The 22,848-nt window shown below is 39.8% G+C and overlaps 1 protein-coding gene across 1 annotated transcript in view; it reads right to left on the reverse strand.

The window, feature by feature from the left end:
* The window catches only part of TRPM6 (transient receptor potential cation channel subfamily M member 6), a 196,631-nt gene that overhangs the window by 168,543 nt on the left and 5,240 nt on the right, over window positions 1-22,848 (reverse strand). Inside the window, exon 2 of the mRNA XM_060610051.3 lies at window positions 2,373-2,538. Coding sequence (XP_060466034.3) covers window positions 2,373-2,381 — 9 coding nt within the window. The 5' untranslated portion in view covers window positions 2,382-2,538. The remainder of the gene's footprint in view (window positions 1-2,372; window positions 2,539-22,848) is intronic.

The following is a 22,848-nucleotide window of genomic DNA, read 5'->3' on the forward strand; positions in this document are numbered from 1 at the left end:
TTCTCCCCCACCCTCAGTCCACCTGGTCTGCTTGAGGCTTTACCCTTAGCCCTGGAAACTCCTGAAGCTCATGAAAGCGGGACATGAACTCTCCTGGCTACGGTTAGTGTTGGTTGACTCTGACTGTCATGACTTAGTTTTCTAGGTAGGACTGCTGAAGCGAAGACATCTTTTCTGCTGGACTGGATCTGAAAGAATGTGTTCGTATAGATTTGGGTGGCTATTTTACAATCTCAAAGATAAAGTCTGAGAACAGAACAAGACAGAGACAGAGATGTCATTTTGAGCAAGAGTGTCTAACTATTTCTAAGTGTCTAGCTAAGTCTAAGCCAGGTGCACTATTAAACTGCCATGGGAAGCCAATAAATTCCCTTTCTCTTCCACTCCTGCCAGTTTAGTCAGGTGGTGTATTATCGGCAACCAAAAGAATCCCATCTCCCTCAGAACAAGATCTAATCATCTGTTTATCTGCAGAGATTATGTGCCAGGATCAAGCCTGGTCATTCATTCAACAAACATGCACTGGGTGCCTATTGTATACAATGCTTGGCTTACAAGGAAGGGTTACAGTAGCCCTCCATCATTAAGAACTGCACACGTTTCTGGAAAGAATATCCAGCAACAAAACTATCCCCCTACTATCAGTGAGGCCCTGTGCTAAGTATTGAGGACAGAAAAGATCATAAGACAGAGCCCATATCTCCAGGGTTTATAATCAAATTGGAAAGATGGCACGTGCATAAGAAGATAAGCAGCACTCTGGGATGTGAGGTGCACAGACTCCTGAGCACAGACATCAAACCCAAAGTAAGAAATGTAGGCAGAAAATCTTAAGTGAGCACAGGGACCACAACATTTTCATTTTCCTTTGAACCAAAATTAGCTAGGAAAAGGAAGGAAAGTATTGCAAAAAGTAGGAAAGAAGAGTATCAGAGGCTTTGAATGTTGTTCTAAATCACTTTTTATACTTAAAAATTAAGGCATTTTGTGAATCTTATCTGCTTGTAAATTAACCATGCCAGTTTTAGATGATTTACGGGCACCTGGGTGGTTCAGTCGGCTAAGTGGCCGACTTTGGCTCAGGTCACTGTCTCGCGGTTTGTGACCTGGAGCCCCATGTCAGGCTCCATGATGGGCTCTGTGTTGACAGCTCAGAGCCTGGAGCTTGCTTCAGATTCTGTGTCTCCCTCTCTCTCTGCCCCTCCCCTGCTCATGCTCTGTCTCTCTCTCTCTCTCAAAAATAAACATTAAATAATTTAAATATTATAGAAATCTCTTCATTGATTCATTCATTCAACACTATTTACCGCATGCCTATTATGTACCAGAAACAATTATATACACTAAGGTTTTAGGAGTAAATAAAACAATATCCCCACCACTTACCTTCTAATGACTACAGAGTAGAAAGAAAACTTTCGCAATCAGCTCCCCAAAAGTAGCCAGTGTAAACAGTTTGGTGAATATCACTACAGATTTGTAAATGTAGATACTGGCATTTATTTGCACACACAAAAAATGAAAATATCCTGTACTTACTTACTATTTTTTAGAAACTTGCTTTTTTTTGGTATTAACTTAGCAATATGAATTGGACTGGTTTCATGTTAATAAATACGGATTTTTTCATTCTTTTTCATGGGTTATGTCCTATTCCAGTGATTTCACCACTATCCTATTCATGAACATTTGGCTGCTCTCAGGTTTTCACAATGATAAGCAATGCTATAAACATGTGTGTTATCCCAATAATTTTTGGAACACTCAGAAGAATGTTCATTAATGTTCTCAGAAACGGAACAGCTTGAATCATAGAGGCAAAGATGTGAATTAAATTATTTTTCAAGTACTAACCCTATCTTCTACTTCCTTTTTAATTCATCACTGATGTATCGTGTACATAAGATTTTATACAAGTGATTGGAAAATACCTTCTAAAACCCATTAACGTAAGTGCAGACAGAATAAAAAAAAGCGGGTGGGGAGAAATCATCATTAGCTCTTTCCACAAAATCTTCTATGTGCCCAGTACTGTTCTGGGCCTTGAAGAAATCTATTTTTACTGAACAGTCCCACGAACATTCCATCAACGTAGAAAGACATTTCAGTAACAGTTCAATTAACCAAACAAGCTGTTTAATTAATAAAAATATTTTTTTCAAGAAGCAACTGAAGCAATTTTGTTTGGCATGCATGCTTAATTGTGTGTTTTAATTTCTTGGTTTTGGCCCGTGATCACTTAAAAACAATCATCAAGCAAATCTGAATGGTTAACTGTAATTGGAAGACTACGCCTTTTGCATTTTATGGTGTATAAAATCTAGCAAAGAAGAAAATAAACACAAGAGCAACAAAGAGGTTCATTCACTTACCCTCTTCATAACCACAGCCAGGGTAAACTTCACTCAGCCTTCGGCCATTGAATTTTATCCTGAAGTTTCCATCTACCGCACAATCAGATAAACTCCAGCTCGTGGGAGCAACTAATGGAAACAGTGCCGTAAAAGGAACGGCTGCACAAATTTCCATGTGCTTAACCTGGAAGGGAGAAATTGCGGTGTGAATGGAGTAAAAAGTGTTGAGCTGTTTTTAAACCAGAGGGGGTGATTTCACTTTTAGCAGGAACTTGTGACTAAGATTGCCGGTCGGGAAATGATTAACACTCCTGTCGTCATCTGCTTCAGCTCCCCAGCTGCAGGAAATCGACTGAGGCAACCTTATCAATCCTGGGCTTTTGTGGCCTGAATACACCGTCCTCCTGCGCGGGCAGTCCGTGCGCTGACTTCAACGTTAGCGTGAAGTTATATAACATGAAAATGCATTTAGAACCGCTGCCAACTTTGTGAGTGGTTATTTTCATGGAAGTGGAGAAAGGGTTGATTTTTATTTTTCATTTTGGTGCCCCACCTCCAAAGATGGATTATTATTTAGACCCTTTTTCTTAAAATTCCAAAGTTTTATAGGAAGCATTAGGAAGGTCTCTGGGTTCCCTCTGCCTTGTTTTCTTCCCCAACCATGCTTGAGTCTAAAAACTTCAGTGCCCCTTTTGAACTGCCATTTCTCACTTTTCTGGAAACCGGGGGCTTGGAAAAATGAGAAAGAACTAATCAATATGTGTGCCTACATTGGAGGCACTAGAAAGGAATCAAAGGATTACTCTTTTTTAGATGGTTGTTATAAAGACCAACTAGTATGTGATCAGTCCTTCATAAATGCTTCTAGAAGAAGCAGGGGGGAAAAAATCTCACCCAGATATGAGAAAGAAATGGCAGAGATTTATTTGGGTAAACTGTGCCTTATCTTGTGAACAGGAGCCTGATATATCTGCAAACACGTTTCTTTTAGTGGAATTGCGCTCCACCAACCGGGCAAAGTAGATGAGGCATTTCCTGTCAAGGGGCTGAGGAAAGCCCAAACGGGGTCTTAAATACAATGCTGAAGAGAGAGCTTGAGAGCTCGCTGTCCGTTGTGTTTATTATGCTATAAACTTCATTTTCCTCATAGCCCTTAGATTGCTGACCTAGAAGCAGATTGATGACTCAGAGTTCTTATCACCCTTCCGGAGGTATTTTCTACGAATTGCCAAGCTCTTTTTAGGAACTCAGTTGCATCACTACGCCACCCCATCCCACCCCCCGCCACCAAAGAAAGCAAGTGTGAACAGTTTCGATGCTGTAAAACCATCCCAAATAAATTCAAGGAGTTTCTCCCTCTGCATCCATGCATTGCTTTGTCTCTGAAATTTAGCAAGTGCTCTAAGTGAATTTCACATATTCTTTGCGTGCCTAAAATGATGAGCATTTTAAAGTCTTTATTATTACACCCTCATTTCCTTTTGTTGAGCTACAACAAACAGCTGAGAAGTTGGAGAAAAATGCCAAGCGTACACACACACACACACACACACACACACAGTCACAGGCACAAGCTTTAAGTCACCTTCCTTGTTTGTCATTGTTAACAGTGCCTGGCACATAGTAAGCACTGAATACTCATTTGCCGAAAAAGAAAAAAAAAAAAAAAAAAAAAAAAATCCAAATCTTCCAGAACTGAGTTTCTTAACCTAGATTTTAAGGGAATCAAGAGCTCTCTGAACCCTAAATTGTATGTGAAATTTATGATTACGTGCATTTTTCTAGGGAAAAGGCTGGTAGGGTCCATGAGATCCTTAATGTGTCAATGACACACACAGAAAAGGGCAAGAACCACCACCCCAGAGAAGTATTAAAAATACAAAGTCTCAAAAAAAAAAAAAAAAAAAAAAAAGGAAAGAAATGTAGTCTCCAGGGGTGGGCTTGTGAAGTACACTCTATAGAGTTGGAGTGAGATTTTTCAGGAAAGGATTATACTATCTCCGTAATATGGCAGAAACCAATATGAACTGTTTTGAGGGACATACAATATCACTACCTCTTTTTTATTACAAATATTACAAGGTTACTATTATTTTAGAGTAATAAACACAAATGGACAGACGACCATGGTGCAGGCTCAAGTGAGTCAGATCAGTTAATGACAGCCATATATATACATGGTGTTGTAAGGTAATTAGACACAAATGATAAGAAAACGCAAGTGCCTGAAACCAATGTTACTTTTATGTGGTCAGAACAAATTTCTCTCTTTTCATTCTTTAATTTGTAACAGCTGCAATAACCCTAATACCAGCCATAAGCATCATGCATGCTTATGAGGGGATGCTACCTGAGTCCGGCCTGAGATGATTTCATCCTTACCCAGACCCAGGAGTTGGTGCTGGGTTGCAGAGGAGTCCCAAGGAAATGAACTCTGCATATCTGGCATTGGGCAGAGAGAAGGAATCCCATCTAGGATCCAAAGAAATAGGGAAGGCAATGGGAACACAAGCTGGTTCAGCCACTCTGAAAAACAGTATAGAGGTTCCTCAAAAAACTAAAGATAAAACTACCCTATGACCCAGCAATTGCACGACTAGGCATTTATCCACAGGATACAGGTGTGCTGTTTCAAAGGGGCACATGCACCCCCATGTTTATAGCAGCACTATCAACAATAGCCAAAGTATGGAAAGAGCCCAAATGTCCATTGATGGATGAATGGATAAAGAAGATGTGGTATATATATATATATATATATATATATATATATATATATATAATGGAGTATTACTCGGCATTCAAAAAGAATGAAATCTTGCCATTTGCAACTACGTGGATGGAACTGGAGGGTATTATGCTCAGTGAAATTAGTCAGAGAAAGACAAATATCATATGACTTCACTCATATGAGGACTTTAAGAGACAAAAGAGATGAACATGAGGGAAGGGAAACAAAAAATAATATAAAAACGGGAGGGGGACAAAACATAAGAGACTCATAAATATGGAGAACAAACAGAGGGCTACTGGAAGGCATATGGGAGGGGGGGATGGGCTAAATGGGTAAGGGGCATTAAGGAATCTACTCCTGAAATCATCGTTGCACTACATGCTAACTAATTTGGATGTAAATTTAAAAAAAAATAAAATATAAATAAATAACACTGAAAGAAAGAAAGAAAGAAGGAAAGAAAGAAAAGAAAGAAAGAAAGAAAGAAAGAAAGAAAGAAAGAAAGAAAGAAAGAAAGAAAGAAAGAAATAGGGAAGTCAAGATACCAGGTTAGGGAATGAAGGCCCAGGGCTGTCAACTGAACTCAGGCAGGGAATGTCTTACACCGGAAGAACACACATGGCCCCATATACCGCTGCAACAGCTGGGCAACCCACAGATCTCTGTGGTAACTGGGCATCTGGAGCGCAGGAACCATTCCTTCTCCCACAGCCTCCCTCCCTTTCTAGAAAGACTCCATAGGTTTACCAACCTCCACCCTACCCCAAATTCCTTCCACTGGAAAGAAAGCAAATACAATCCCTCTCAAACAAATGCTTTGGAGGAAAGAGCATGTGTGAGCAGCCTAACCACCATCATTTCGCAAGCACCTATTAAACACCATGTGTTTGCTCTGTATTCATTTTCTCCATTTATTTCTCACAACAACACTATAAGATAGACACTATAATTATTCACATTTAACAGACCAAATCTTCTTAAATGCAAAGTAGTGCAACTTGGAAAGAAGTATACTGGAGCTCTCTAATTTTTATTACAATATTTTTATCTTTAACTTCTGTTTATTCTCATTTAGTGTCAACCTTTCTTTCTTCATTTCTGAAGAAATGCTACACTTGCCGCCTACCTGGTCTCTTATCCTCCAGATTCCACACCTGACTCAACTGCATACACACACATTCCCTCAAGTGTAAACATAAGGTGGGCCAGTCTAGACTCATCACCACTGCAAGAAGCTAGATAGACAACAATAAACAGTTTTCTGCTTCTTAGAAAAATGTGGAAGTTGTAAACACTTTAATATTCATGCTTTTTTTCATATTTTCAACCACATTTTCTTTTTTAAAGGAAGTTCTTTTTGAGAGGAAGATATATTTTGGCATATTTAGTCTTTGAGAAGCCAGTGAATAGAACACTGTCAAATGTTTACTTCGAGTAAATAAAATCTGTTATGACTATGATTCTGATAGAATGCATCACGTGAGTGATACATGAGCAATTTTTACTGCAAAGGCAGCTCTTGGAGCATTCTTTTGACTTGGCATCACTGAGTGACATTTGGGCTGATGAGGCTAAAGTTCTTGGTCACCTGATGGTCATTTACACAGGGCTGATGGTTTCTGGAGCCATTAGTGCTCCATAACAAAGGAGTCACTCTTGATAAAGGAGCAAAGATGAGCTAAAACGAACAAGCAAACAAACAACAAACAACAACAGATCTTTTCCACTAAATGACCAGCAATTAATAAAATAAGAGCCATAGTAAAAGTGTGTGCTAGTTAGTAAAATGTGACCAAAAATTCTGATCAGGTTTTTCAAAAAGACCATACAGCAATATAACTTGTCAGAAGTCTGACTTTCACTTTGAGCTTTGCAAATCCTAGAACCATGCATATATCTATATATTATGTTGATGGGTTACAAAAAAAAAAAAAAAAAAAAAAAAAGCTAGTATGAATCATGCATATTTAACTGTGCAGTTGTCAATAAGGGTGTGCTGTCAGATAATTACCTGTTGTGGTTATCTTGTCTGCCTTTCTGGTGGTTGGGGCATCTCTAAGGGTGAAGATCATGTCTCCTGACCACCCGCCCTCTCTCTAAGCCTCTGGCTTTCATTCCTGTAAAATCATTCTTTGAAATACACCAATAGTTCGATTTGACTTTTGTTAAGATCCATCCTCTTTAACCTCCATGGGCCTGTGGCCAAATAGGAACTCTCTCCCCGCCCTTGGTTTTAGAGATGTTACACTCTCTTCACCCTTCTGAGACTGCCCTTTTTCTGCTTCCTACCCTTTCTACAAGGGGTGCTGGTTCTAGATATGTGGCCACAGTCTTCTTTCTGTCTTCTCCCCCCAAATCTCAATCACTCCCACTGCTTCAGTGGGCACCTCCAGGCAAATGACTCCAAAACTAGTATGTCAGCTACAAGTTTTCCCCATCCAGACATTCCGGACGACCTACAGAACATTTGCAGCCACCACCAAGTTCTGTCCACTAAGTTGAAACTTGCTTTGACCTCATCCTCACAATCCTTGTTCTCACTCTCTTTTTCCGGTAATGATCCAAGTATTCTCTTACCAAGGTGTGAAACTTCAGTGTCACATTTTACCTAACTCTCTGTCTCATGGTCCCTTCCCACTCACCAGTATATGTAATCGTTGCCTAAGTTTAATAGGCTTTTTCCTTCATTAAAAAACACTTGTCTCCCATCCAAATTGGCCAGGAGGAGGTCAAACTTTCACTCTTCACAGATGACATGATACTCTATATGGAAAACTCAAAAGAGTCCACCAAAAAACTGCTAGAAATGATCCATGAATTCAGCAAAGTGGAAGGATATAAAATCAATGCACAGAAATCGGTTGCATTCCTATACAGCAACAATGAAGTGACAGAAAGAGAAATCAAGGAATCGATCCCATTTACAGTTGCACCAAAAACCATAAAATACCTAGGAATAAATCTAACCAAAGAGGTGAAAAATCTATACACTGAAAACTATAGAAAGCTTACGAAAGAAATTGAAGAAGACACCAAAAAAACATGGAAAAATATTCCATGCTCTTGAATAGGAAGAACAAATATTGTTAAAATGCCAATACTATCCAAAGCAATCTACATATTCAATGCAATTCCTATCAAAATAACACCAGCATTCTTCACAGAGCTAGAACAAACAATCCTAAAATTTGTATGGAACCAGAAAAGACCCCAAATAGTCAAAGCAATCTTGAAAAAGAACACATCACAATCCCGGACTTCAAGCTGTATTACAAAGCTGTAATCATAAAGACAGTATGGTACTGGCACAAGAACAGACACTCAGATCAATGGAACAGACTAGAGAACCCAGAAATGGACCCACAAACATATGGCCAACTAATCTTTGACAAAGCAGGAAAGAATATCTAATGGAATAAAGACAGTCTCTTCAGCAAGTGGTACTGGGAAAACTGAACGGCGACATGCAGAAAAATGAACCTGGACCACTTTCTTACACCATACACAAAAATAAACTCAAAATGGATGAAAGGCCTAAACATAAGACAGGAAGCCGTCAAAATCCTCGAGGAAAAAGCAGGCAAAAAACCCTAGGACCTTGGCCACAGCAGCATCTTACTCAACAGGTCTCTGGAGGCAAAAGAAACAAAAGCCAAAATGAACTATTAGGACTTCATCAAAATAAAATGTTTCTGCACAGCAAAGGAAACAATCAGCAAAACTAAAAGGCAACCAACAGAATGGGAGAAGATATTTGCAAAGGACATCTCAGATAAAGGTATCTATAAATAGTGTCCAAAATCTATAAAGAACTTAACAAACTCAGCACCCAGAAAACAAATAATCCAGTGAAGAAATGGGCAAAAGACATGAATAGACACTTCTGCAAAGGAGACATCCAAATGGCCAACCGACACATGAAAAGATGCTCAACATCACTCCTCATCAGGGAAATACAAATCAAAACCACCATGAGATACCACCTCACACCTGTCAGCATGGCTAACATTAACAACTCAGGCAACAACAGATGTTGGCGAGGATGCAGAGAAAGAGGATCTCTTTTGCATTGTTGGTGGTAATGCAAGCTGGTGCAGCCACTCTGGAAAACAGTATGGAGGCTCCTCAAAAAACTAAAAATAGAACTCCTCTATGACCCAGCAATTGCACTACTAGGTATTTATCCAAGGGACACAGGTGTGCTGTTTTGAAGGGGCACGTGCACCCCCATGTTTATAGCAGCACTATCAACAATAGCCAAAGTATGGAAAGAGCCCAAATGTCCATCAATGGATGAATGGATAAAGAACACATACATACAATGGAGTATTACTTGGCAAACAAAAAGGATGAAATCTTGCCATTTGCAACTACGTGGATGGAACTGGAGGGTATTATGCTAAGCGAAATCAGTCAGAAAAAGACAAATATCATATGACTTCACTCATATGAGGACTTTAAGATACAAAACAGATGAACAGAAGGGAAGGGAAGCAAAAATAATATAAAAACAGGGAGGGGGACAAAACGTAAGAGACTCTTAAATATGGAGAACAAACTGAGGGTTACTGGAGGGGTTCTGGGAGGGGGGATAGGCTAAATGGGTAAGGGGCATTAAGGAATCTACTCCCGAAATCATTGTTGAACTATACTCTAACTAACTTGAATGTAAATTTAAAAAATAAACAAAAATTAAAAAAATAAAAATATAAAAAAAATAAAATTATAGGATTTAAAAAAAAAACAAAACCTCTTGCCTCCATTCCTTCTTAAAAATGAGTTTTCCTTCCTACTGTTATTGTCTTACTTCAGCCATTCGGCCCTAAACTTCTGGGTTATTGTAATTTCCTCCTGTTTGGTATCCCTCTCTCTTCTCTGTTTATTTGCTACCAAATAACAATTCCTTAGAACACCATTTCAATGATATTCTTTCCTGATCAATGAGTTTCAACAACAATATCTCTTAGAGTTTGAGACCAAGGCTTTTCAAGCTTTAATGTACAAGTGAATCATTTGAGGCTCCTCCTAAAATACAGATTCAGCTGGTCTGGGGAGGGGCCTGAGAGTCATTTCTAGGTCCCAGGTGATGTTGATGCTGCTGGTCTGCTTGTGTTAAGAGTTTAGGACCTGGGCGCCTGGGTGGCTCAGACCGTCAAGCGTCCGACTCTTGGTTTCAGCTCAAGTCATGGTCTCAGGGTTTCATGAGTTCCAGCTCCATGTCAGGCTCTGTGCTATCAGCACAGAATGGGATTCTCTTTCTCCCTCTCTCTGCCCCTCCCCTGCTCACACTGTCTCTGTCTGTCTTAAAATAAATAAATGACCTTTAAAAAAAAAAGCTCTTTAAAAAAAGACAGGGGCGCCTGGTTGGCTCAGTCGGTTAAGCATCCGACTTAAGCTCAGGTCATGATCTCACAGTTCATTGGTTCGGGCCCCGCATGGGGCTCTGTGCTGACAGCTGGGAGCCTGGAGCCTGCTTCAGATTCTGTGTCTCCTTTTCTCTCTAACCCTCCCCCACTGGCGCTCTGTCTCTGTCTCAAAAATAAATAATAAACATTAGTAAAAAACTTTTAAAAGATAAAAAAAAAAGGGTTTATGATTTGGGTCAAGTTCAAGTCTCATTCTCCTCACCTGCCAAATGGGGAGACTAATTAGCTAATAACAGACCACCCTGCCCGTATTTCTGCTCCAATCAATAAAATAGAATGATTTTGTTAATATGTAAGTCCAATCATGTCCCTCCTCTGATCAAAGACCTCAATGCCTTCTGTCTCAGAGGCAACAAGAAAGTCCTTATAGTTGCCTGCAAGATCAGACCCAGCCTTTGTCTCCACGACTGTATCTCCTTGCACTCTCCCTCTAGCCAGACTGCCTTCCTTGTTTTCAGAAGACCAAAAAGTTTCTTCTTGTAGGCTTTTACTCTTGCCTTTTCTTCTGCCTGGGTTACTCTTCCTCTTGCTCTCCCTTTAAATGTGGACTCAGAGGTCATTTTCTCAGCGGTATCTTCCTTTGCACACTATCTAAAATTGTGAACATCCCTGCTTCATCACCAGCTCCTTACATCCCCCTCCTTGTTTTATTTTTCTCAGCAACATTTATCCATTATCTAGTAAGCCACGTATTTTGCTTGTAAAACGTAAGCTCCAGGAGGGCATAGATTCTTGCCTGTTTTATTAAACCATTCATTGATACATGTCTGTTTCTTTTGACTAATCCCCCAACACCTAGAAAAGTGCCTGGTATATAATAGATATAAATAAATATTTATTAATTGAGTGAGGAATGAATGAATGAATGAATGACCTAACTCTAGGGTTATTACAAAGATAAATAAGATCACACACATAAAGCATTTAACACAGTGCTTGACTGATTTCATAAAAACAGAAAAGAATGGTGGTTGCCAGGGACTAGGGAGAGGGAAAGTCAAAGGGCACAAATTTTCAGTTATGAGAAGAAAAAGTTCTGAAGATCTGATTTGCAGCATGGTGGTGACTATAGTTAATACAATAATGTACACTTGAAAGGGGCGGAGGGTAGAGCGAAAAAAGAATTAACTGTGTCAGGTGATAAATATGTTAATTATCTTGATCTTGCAATCATTCTACTATACATATATATACCAAATCATCATGTTGTGTAGTTTAAATACATATAATTACACTTGTTAATTATTCCTTAAAAAGTTTACTGCAATTTCTTCTATTAAATTCAAGAAAAACTGCTTGCAATGCCTTTCATGATGCAAGTTTATAAAACTACTTCTATCTTTCTTCTATACACTATGTTCCATTCATCTGTTCCCCTGTCCATCAAGAGGTGCTTAGATATGATTCTCAGTGTTACCAAACATTACTTCTGAGTGATAGTGATGACATTTTTCACATTCTACTTGGCATTTATTTGTATTGCTTAAATATTTATGACTATGCTTCTTTTTATTAAAGTCAAAGCAATTATATTTTTAAATATTGGGGAATTTTAAGCTCACAGAAAGGTCACAAAAGAGCATGTTAAAATGATTCGAGAGTAGACACTCAAGAGCTTGGAGGAGTTAAGATGGCAGAGAAGTAGGGGGACCTGGATTTTCCTGGTCCCTCAAACACAGCTGTATTGGGGTCAGAACACTTAGAAAACCCAAGGGATCAATCTGCAGGGAGGTAGAAGGATGTCCACAGGCTGGAAGGAGACAGCTTGGAGGGATTTAGGTGCATGCACGTGAACTGGGGGAAATAAAAGAGCAGAGCTGTGGAGACGAGGGAACCCTTTGTGTGGAGAGACAAAAGGCAGAGAAAGACAGAGGGGTTGTGAAAGTGTGGCATAGGGTTAGCACAAGAGGAAAACCGCTCAGGACCATGGACTGGGGAAGCTGAAGTACTGAGCATCCCAGTGCGTTTTTGCAAAGAGCCTTTGGAGCCGAAACTCAGAGATTTTGGAAGTGCGTGACTTTATCCAGAGCGGAGCGTTGGTGCATATTCCTGGGCAGGAGGGAGCCAGCCCCCGAGAGCATCGTGTGGTGTCGTGGTCTCTGAGGTGCACTGGGAAAGAACAGTCCCCTTCCCAGAGTACTCTGGGAAGAAGACCCTCCAGGTGCTAGCCAAAGGCCTTTCCTCAGCAAAGGGGAGAGGCTCCAGTCTGGAGGAGGGGAATAGATCCACAAAGGGCTGGGTGCTTAAAGACATAGGGTTTTGAATCCCAGCTGAGAGCCAAGGGGAAGGCTCAGGAGACCTGTGGTGCAGGGCAAGCTGACCACCCTCACTATTCTGAGGGCTGCCTGAACAGCATGGGTTGAGAACCCCGACTGGGGAGGAGAAATTGGGGTGATGCCTTTTCCCCACACACACAACCAACAGGGTGGAACTTCTGAGAGCAGCACAGTGGTCCCCAGTGAAGGTGGGACCACTTACACCTACCCCGCCCCTCGGTGCCTGGCAACTGCTAATCTAACGGAGCAAGACTGAGTCTGACCCAAGGCAGCCGGCTTCTCCTCCAGACCAGCACAGCCACCACCTCCAGGCACCAACAGACATTTTTTTAATTTTTCTCTTTCTTTCCTCCCTCTTTTTATTTTTTTCTTTTGGAGTCAGGCTCATTGTGTCTGACTTGTTTTTTGTCATTTTTTCTTATATATACATATATGTATTTTTTGGTCAGGCTTTTTTATTCCATTCTTTTTCCATCTTTTCTCTTTTCTTCTGCTTTTTTCTTCTTTCTTTTCCTCTCTCTTTCGTTGTAATGAGCCTTATAGTTTTTTGATTCTCTGTTTGGTTTTCCTTTCTCACCTATCCTTTTTCTCTTTTTACGGGATCAGGCTTCCCCCACCCTCTTTTTTTTCCAGGGTTACTCCGACAAACAAGTCAAAGCACACCAAGTTCAAGGTCCAAACACTGCCCACTGCAAGCTAAGAGGAGCTCTGCAGAGGACTCACCAGTGGGACAGAGCAGCCAAAACACAACAACAGAGTACAGACAACATACACCAAAAATACTTCCTGGAGTGCCGGGCCCTGGACAGCATATGACCCCTTTTTAATATAGTAGTACTTGAGAGTGCAGTTCACATAACAAGCTTTTAAAACACCCAAAAGATAGAAACTTAGCCGAAATGACAAGATGGAGGAATTCTCCCCAAAAGAAAGGCAAAGACGAAATCACAGCCAGAGACTTGCTCAAAAGAACAAGAGATATAAATAATATATTTGAACAAGAATTTAGAACAACATTCATAAGACTAATAGCTTGGCTTGAAAAAAGCATATAAGACACCAGAGAAACCCTTGTTGCAGAGATCAAAGACCTAAGGACTAGTCGGGATGAATTTAAAAATGCTGTATCTGAGATGCAAAATAAACTAGATACAGTGACAGTGAGGATTAAATAACCAGAGGAGAGGGTAGGTCAAATAGAAGATAAAATTATGGGAATAAGGAAGCTGAAAAAGAGGGAAAGGATAGTACTAGATCATGAGGGGAGAATTAGAGAATTAAGTGATTCCATGAAACAAAACAATATCCATATCATAGTAGTCCCAGAAGAAAAGAGTGAGAAAAAGGGGCAGAAGGTTTCTTGGACAAATTATAGCTGAGACCTTCCCTAATCTGGGGAGGGAAATAGGCATCTAAGTCCAAGAGATACAGAGAACTGCCTTCAACATCAAAAATAATAGGTCAACACTGTGGCACCTTGGTGGCTCAGTCAGTTGAGTGTCTGACTCTTGATCTTGGTTCAGGTCATGATCTCATGGTTCATGAGTTTGAGCCTTGCATCAGGCTCTGTGCTGACAGCAAGGAGCGTGCTTAGGATTTTCTCTCTTCCCTGTCTCTCTGCCCCTACCCCACCTGTGCTCTCTCTCAAAATAAATAAACTTTAAAAATTAAAAAACAAGGTTAACACCATGATATATCATAGTGAAACTTGTAAAATACAAAGATAAAGAGAGAATTCTGAAAGCAGCTAGGGACAAATGGTCCTTAACCTACACACATAGATACATAAGTTTAGTGGCACACCTGTCCACTGTAACGTGGCAGGCCATAAGGGGGTGGCAGGAAATATTCAATGTGCTCAATAGGAAGCAAGTGAGGTTGTCATTCAGAACAGGAGAAAGACTTTCCCAGACATATTAAAACTAAAAGAGTTTGTGACCATTAAACCAACCCTGCAAGAAATCCTAAGGGGACTCTGAATACAAAGCAGCAAAGACTACAAAGGACCAGAGGACATTATCACAAACATGAAATCTACAGATAACACAATGGTACTAAATTCATATCTTTCAATAATCACTCTGAATGTAAATGGACTAAATGCCCCAATCAAAAGACACAGGTTATCAGAATGGATAAAAAAAATAAGATCCATCTATATGCTGCCTACAAGAGACCCATTTTAGATCTGAAGACACCTGTAGATTGAAAGTGAGGGGATAGAGAGCCATCTATCATGCTACTGGACATCAAAAGAAAGCCAGAGTAGCCATACTTATATCAGACAAATTGATTTTAAAACAAAGATTGTAACAAGAGATGAAGAAGGGCATTACATCATATTTAAGAGGTCTATCCATCAAGAAGAGCTAACAATTGTAAATATTTATGCCCCCAATTTGATATACCCAAATATATAAATCACAAACATAAGCAAATTTATTGATAATAATACCATAATTATAGGAGACTTTAATACTCCACTTATGGGGCGCCTGGGTGGCTCAGTCAGTTAAGCGTCCGACTTTGGCTCAGGTCATGATCTCACGGTACGTGAGTTCAAGCCCTGCATCAGGCTCTGTGCTAATGGCTCAGAGCCTGGAGCCTGTTTCAGATTCTGTGTCTTCCTCTCTCTCTGACCCTCCCCCGTTCATGCTCTGTCTCTCTCTGTCTCAAAAATAAATAAACGTTAAAAAATTAAAAAAAAAATACTCCACTTACAACAAAGGACAGATAATCTAAGCACAAATTCAACAAGTAAACAACAGCTCTCAATGACACACTGGAACAGGTGGACTTAACAGATATATCCAGAACATTTCATCCTAAAGCAGCAGAATACACATTCTTCTCAAGTACACATGGAACATTCTCCAGAATAGATCACATATTGGATCACCAAATCAGCCCTCAACAGGTACAAAAATACTGAGATCATACCATGCATATTTTCAGATCACAACACTATGAAACTTGAAATTGACCATAAAAAAATTGGAAAGCCCTCAAATACATGGAGGTTAAAGAACAGCCCACTAAAGAATGAATGGGTTAGCCAGGAAATTAAATTGGAAATTAAAAAATACCTGGAAGCAAATGAAAATTAAAACAAGACAGCTCAATCCCTTTGGGATGCAGCAAAGGTAGCCCTAAGAGAAAAATACATTGCAATTCAGGCCTATCTCAAAAATCAAGAAAGGTCCCAAATACACAACCTAACCTTACACCTAAAGAATCCAGAAAATGAGCAGCAAATAAAGCCCAAAGGCAGCAGAAGAGGGGAAATAATAAATATTAGAGCAGAAATGAATAATACAGAATCCAAAAAAAACCAAACAAACAAAAAACAGTAGAACAGATCAATGAAACTAAGAGCTGATTTCTTGAAAGAATAAACAAAATTGATAAATTCCTAGCTAGACTTCTCAAAAAGCAGACTCAAATAGATAAAATCACAAACAAAAGGCACAGAAATACAGTTATAACAGAATACTCTGAAAAATTATATGTCAACAAACTGGACAATCTGGAAGAAATAGACAAATTCCTAGACACTCACACACTAACAAAATTCAAACAGGAAGAAATAGAAAATTTGAACAGGCCCATAACCAGCAAAGAAATAGAATCAGTTATTGGGGCGCCTGGGTGGCTCAGTCGGTTGAGCATCCGACTTCGGTTCAGGTCATGATCTCACAGTTTGTGGGTTTGAGCCCCGCATCGGGCTCTGTGCTGACAGCTCGGAGCCTGGAGCCTGCTTCGGATTCTGTGTCTCCCTCTTTCTCTGCCCCTCCCCCGCTCATGCTCTGTCTCTCTTTCTCTCTGTCAAAAATAAATAAACATTTTAAAAAATTTTAAAAAAAGAAAGAAATCGAATCAGTTATCAAAAATCTCCCAACAAATAAGAGTCCTGGGCCAGATGGCTTCCCAGGGGAATTCTATCAGACATTTAAAGAAGAGGTAATACCTATTCTCCTCAAAGTGTTCCAAAAAACGGCAATGGAAGGAAAACTTCCAAACTCACTCTATGAAGCCAGCATTACCTTGATTCTAAAACCCAACAAAGACCCCACCAAAAAAGGAGAATTACTGGTCAATATCCCTGATAAACCTGAATGCAAATTAAAAATATGCAAATAAAAAATAAAAACTATATATATATATATATATATATATACACACACATATATATATAGTCATATTCATGTATTACTTTGATTAATTAAAGAAATAATGATAAATTCAAATATATAACTATGGATCAAAAAAAACAAGCTAAAGTATTACCGTGGTTGTCTTTGGGAAAAGGATTTTAATTGTTTGTTTATATTTTTGTGCCTTCATGTACTTCCAAAACGGGAACATATTATTTATACAATCAGGAAAAGAATATACATTGTTTAATTTAAGGTTCTGGTTCAAGATGGTGACATAGGTAGATCCTGAATTCACTTACTCCCACAGAGCCTAAAGCTGCATATGGAAATATTTCCTCTTAGAAACCTTAAAGGCTGGTTGAGTAATAACTACACACCAGCCTAATTAGAAGAAAACCACCTCAGAGCAGGTAGGAGAGGCTGGAACACAATCTTCAAGAAGACCCACAACCAGGAAGGAACTCAAAACCCAAGAGCTTCTCCCTGAGGAGCAAAGGGCTTAAACCCCCTATTAGACACTTCAACCTTTTTTTTTTTTAAATATTTATTTACTTTTAAGTGTGGGGGGGGGGGGGGTAGAGAGAGAGGTGGGTGGAGGCGCAGAGAGAGAGGGGGGAACCAGAGGATCCAAAGTGGGCTCCGTGCTGACAGCAGCAAGCCCAATGTGGGGCTCAAACTCATGCACTGTGAGACCATGACCTGAGCCAAAGTCAGACGCTCAACCGACTAAGCCACCCAGGTGCCCGTAGACACTCTAACTTTTAAAACCTGCACCTAAGAGATGAGCCACCAAATATCTAACTTTGAAAATCAATGGGACTCATGCCCTGAGACTCACAAGACTGAAATGATCTGAGAAACACCTCTTAAAGGGCTTGTGTGCTCAGACTTGTGAGCACCTGCCCCAGGGCCCAGCTCAGAGCAGCAGACCATACCCAGACTCAAAGTGAAGAAGGGACACCTGCTTATGTTGAAGCATTGGTCTGAGGGGCATCTGACTGAACACACATATCTAGGAGCTTGCAGCACACTATCCAGGGATGGAGACTGGAAAGCACGATCTTCACGTTCTCCCTTTGCCATGCTCCAAAGCACCCATATTTCATGCAAGGGAGCATGAAATCTGATGCCCTGATTTGTGCAGCTGCTGCCCAGGGGATGCCTCTTGATCTCCTGGCTCTGGAGGCCAGGGGAGTTTGTGGTCCCATGGGACTGTAATAATTGGTATCGCCCAGAAAGGAGCTCAAACCTCTGTCTGGCTCCCTAATTTTTGTGACTGCTTCTAGGGGACGCTTCTGTATCACCTGACTCTGGTGGCCACTGGGGCTTACACTCATGAATCCCACGGATGTAACCAACAGAAAAAGCGTTCTTACACAGCTTCCATCTCCAGGACAGAGCAAGAGGCAATAGACCCAGGAGCTCAGTCTTTCCACATAGGAGACCTATTAAGGTAATAATGATCATGACTGTGGTCTGAGGTGCAGGGTTCTAATTAAACATGCATCTTGGGACTGACTGGAATCCTTTCCAGAGACCTCAGAGGGCAGGTACTATATTCGTGCTCACCTGCTGACATACTCTGGAACACCACTGTCTCCTGAAGGGCAGCTTTACACATACCTATCTGTTGCACTGGTTTTTGTTGCTGCCACTGAGGGGACACCCCTCGACCACCTAACTCTAGTGGCTTGCAGTCCGAGGTCCCGCTGAACTATGGAAAACAGAAAGATGGCTCTTGGCAAACTACTGCTCCCCAAGGTACCACACAGATTGCAGGCTGAGGCACACCCCTCCCAGTCTTTCTGTGAGGGAGGCCCCTTTGCTTGTCCTGGAGCTTTGGCCTGAGGAGCACACTTCAGGTTTAGCCCACATTTAGTGGCCCATGGAGTTGCTCTCAAAGAACGTAGGCTGTGGATGCCACCTTAGTGCTCTCCCTTTGCCTCGTTCCAGCTTGTCAGTATCTCCCAGAAAAGAGCTTATACACTCACCTGAAGCCCTGACTTTTGTGCATGCTGCCCAATGGACACCTCTAGATCCCCTGGCCCTGGTGACAAATGGGGCTTATGTTTGTGGTCCCATAGGACTGCATATAGTTGCATAGTTGCAAAAGCTGATACCTGAGGATCTGGCTTTCAGTTGTCCTGGATCTAGGTGCTAAGATCTTTGGGACAATGACAGGTCTTGGCACATCCTGAACTAGTCAGAGCTATTAAAAATATAATAGGCTGCTTGGACAAATACAAAGGTTTAAAAGACAACCAAGAGCTGATGCAGGGCTCAATAACAAGGTTCATCTCCTACATGAGGCCACTCCTTCAAGACTGGGAGAAGTGGTTGCTTCATTTGCTATAGAAACCAATACAGAGAGTAAAGCAAAATAAAGAAACAGAGAAATATGTTCCAAATGAAAAATCAAAATAAAACCTCAGGGGGAAAAAAAGCTTAAAGAAATAGAGATAAATAATTTACCCAATAAAGAGTTCAGAATAATGGTCATAAGGATACTCACTGAATTTGGGAGAAGAATGGAACACAGTGAGAACTTCAACAAAGAGATTAAAAAAATAATAAGAAAATACTAAATAGAAGTCACAGAGCAGAAGAATACAGTAACTGAAATGAAAAATACGACAGAGAGGTTCAACAACAAACAAGATGATGCAGAAGAAAAGATTAGTTAACTAGAAGGAAATCAATCAGAGCAGTGAAATCAAAAAAGAATTTCAAAGTGAAGGTAGCTTAAGGGACTTCTAGGACAACATCAAGCAGACTAACATTCACATTATAGGAGTCCCAGAAAGAGCAGAGAGAGAAAAGGGGGCAGAAATCTTATTTGAAGAAATAATGGCAGAAACCTTCTCTAACCTGGGTGAGGAACCAGACATCCTGATCCAGGAAGCCCAGAAAATTCCAAATAAGAGGGGCACAAAGGAATCCACACCAAGACATATTTTAATTAAAGTGGCAAAAGTTAAAGACAAAGAGAGAATATTAAAAGAAGCAAGAAGGAAAAAACTTCTTACCTACAAGGGAACCCCCATAAGACTGTAAGTAGATTTTCAGCAACAACGTTGCAGGCTTGAAGGGAGTGGTATGACATATTCAAAGTGCTGAAGGAAAAAATTCCCAGCCAAGAATACTATGCCCAGCACAGTTATCATTCAGAAGTGCAGGTGAGATAAAAAATTTTCCAGACAAGTAAAAAACTAAAGGAGTTCATCACCACTACACTGGCCTCACAGGAACAGATAAAGAGACTTCTTTAAGCTAAAAAGAAAGGGGACCAATTTGTAACAAGAACACATATGAAAGAATGAAGTTCACTGGAAAGATAAATATATAGTAAAGGTAGTTGCTTAATCACTTACAAAGCTAACATGAAGGTTATAAAACAAAAGTACTAAAAACTATGATTATAATAATTTGGTAAGGGATACATAAGACATAAAGATGTAAAATGTAACATTAAAAATATAATACATAAAAAATATATATATAATACATGGTGGGGGGAATAAAAATGTTGAGCTTTCCATTGGGATCAAACTCAAGTTGTTATCAGCTTCAAATAGACTGTTTCATTTATTTTTTATTTTTTAATGCTTATTTATTTTTGAGAGAGACAGAGGTGTGAGCAGGGGTGGTGGGGTAGGGGGTGCAGAGAGAGAGGGAGACAGAATCTGAAGCAGGCTCCAGGCTCTTCACTGTCAGCACAGAGCTTGCCGTGAGGCTTGAACTCACAGGCTGTGAGATCATGACCTGAGCCAAAGTTGGATGCTTAACTGACTGAGCCACCCAGGTGCCCCTAAAATAGACTGTTTTAGTTTTAAGTTGCTATATATAAGTCTCATGGTAACCACAAAACAAAACCTATAGCAAACACACAAAAGAGAAAGAGAAAGGAATACAAGCATACCACTAAAGTAAGTCAACAAACCGCAAAGGAAGAGAACAAGAGAAGAAAAGACTAAAGAGGGACTACAAAAACAGCCAGAAAACAACTAACCAAATGATGAGTTTAGTCCATTTACATTTAAAGCCACCATTGATAGATAAAAGTACATACCTATCAATAATGACTTTAAATGTAAATGGACTAAATTCTACTATCAAAAGACATAAAGTGTGCTGAATAGATATAAAAACAGGACCCATCTCTATGCTGCCTAGAAGAAACTCACATTTATTTATTTATTTATTTAGTTAGTTAGTTAGTTATTTAGTTACTTATTTACTTATATTTTGAGAGAGCATGAGTGGGGGAGGGACAGAGAGAGAGAGGGAAAGAGAGAATTCCAAGCAGGCTCTGTGCTATTAGCACAGAGCACAATTTGAGGCTTGATCTCACAATCATGAGATCATGACCCGAGCTAAAATCAGGAGTCAGACACTTAACTAATTATACCACCTAGGTGCCCCAAAACTCACTTTAGAATGTAAGAACACACACAGACTAAAAGTGAAGGGTTGGAGGGGCGCCTGGGTGGTTTAGTTGAGCGTCGGACTTCAGCTCAGGTCATGGTCTCAAGGTTTGTGAGTTTGAGCTCTGTGTTGGGCTCTGTGCTGACAGCTCAGCGCCTGGAGCCTGCTTCATATTCTGTGTCTCCCTCTATGTCTGCCCCTCCCCTCCTCACACTCTGTCTCTCTTTCTGTCAAAAATAAATATACATTAAACATTTTTTAAATAAAAGTGAAGGGATGAAAAAAGATATTCCATGCAAATGGAAACCAAAAGAAAGCTGGAGTACCTACACTTTTATCAGAAAAAAATAGACTTTAAAATAAAGACTGTAATTAGAGACAAAGAAAGGCATTACATAATGATAAAGAGTCAATCCAATAAGAAAATATAACATGTATAAATATTTACACACCCAACATAGGAAAACCTAAGTATATAAAATGAATATTATGAGACTTAAGAGAAGTAGACAGCAATAAAATGATAGTAGGGAATTTAATACTCCACTTACGTCAGTGCATAGATCATTCAGACAGAAAACCAATAAGGAAACATTGGCCTTAAATGACACGCTAGACCAGATGGACTTAACAGATACTTATAGAACGTTCCATCCAAAAACAATAGAATACATATTCTTCTCAAGTGTATCTGGAACATTTTTCAAGATAGATCATATGTTAGGCCACAAAACAAGTATTTTTTTTAAGTATTTTTTTTATTTTTAATTATTTTTTTAATGTTTATTTATTTTTGAGAAAAAGAGCACAAGCAGGGGAGGAACAGAGAGAGGAGACAGAGGATCTGACGCAGGCTCTGTGCTGACAGCAGACAGCCCGATGTGGGGCTCGAACTCATGAACTGTGAGACCATGGCCTAAGCCAAAGTCAGACACTTATCTGACTGAGCCACCTAGGAGCCCCAAAACATGTCTTAATAAATTTAAGAGGATTGGAATCATATGAAGCATCTTTTCTGACCACAATGGTATGAAACTAGAAATTAATTACATGAAGAAAAATTAAATATACACAAATATGTAGAGGTTAAACAACATGCTACTGAATAACCAACGGGTCATTGGGGAAATCAAAGGAGATATCAAAAACAACTTCAGACAGATGAAAATAGAAATCTAACATACTAAAATTTATGGGATATAGCAAGAGCAGTTCTAAGAGGGAAGTTGAAAGCAATAAATGCCCACCCTCAAGAAACAAAAAAAGCTCTCAAATAAACAACCTAACTCTCTGCCTCAAGAAACTAGAGAAAAAAGAACAAATAAAGCTCAAAGTTAAGAGAAGGAAGGACATGACAAAGATTAGAGCAGAAATAAATGAAACAAAGACTAAAAAGACAACAGAAAAGATCCAGGAAATTAAGTGCTAGTTCTTTGAAAGGATAAATCTTTGACAAATCATTAGCTAGACTCACCA

This window comes from Panthera onca, chromosome D4, assembly GCF_046562875.1.
Source record: "Panthera onca isolate mPanOnc1 chromosome D4, mPanOnc1 haplotype 2, whole genome shotgun sequence".
NCBI classification, from domain to species: Eukaryota; Metazoa; Chordata; class Mammalia; order Carnivora; family Felidae; genus Panthera; species Panthera onca.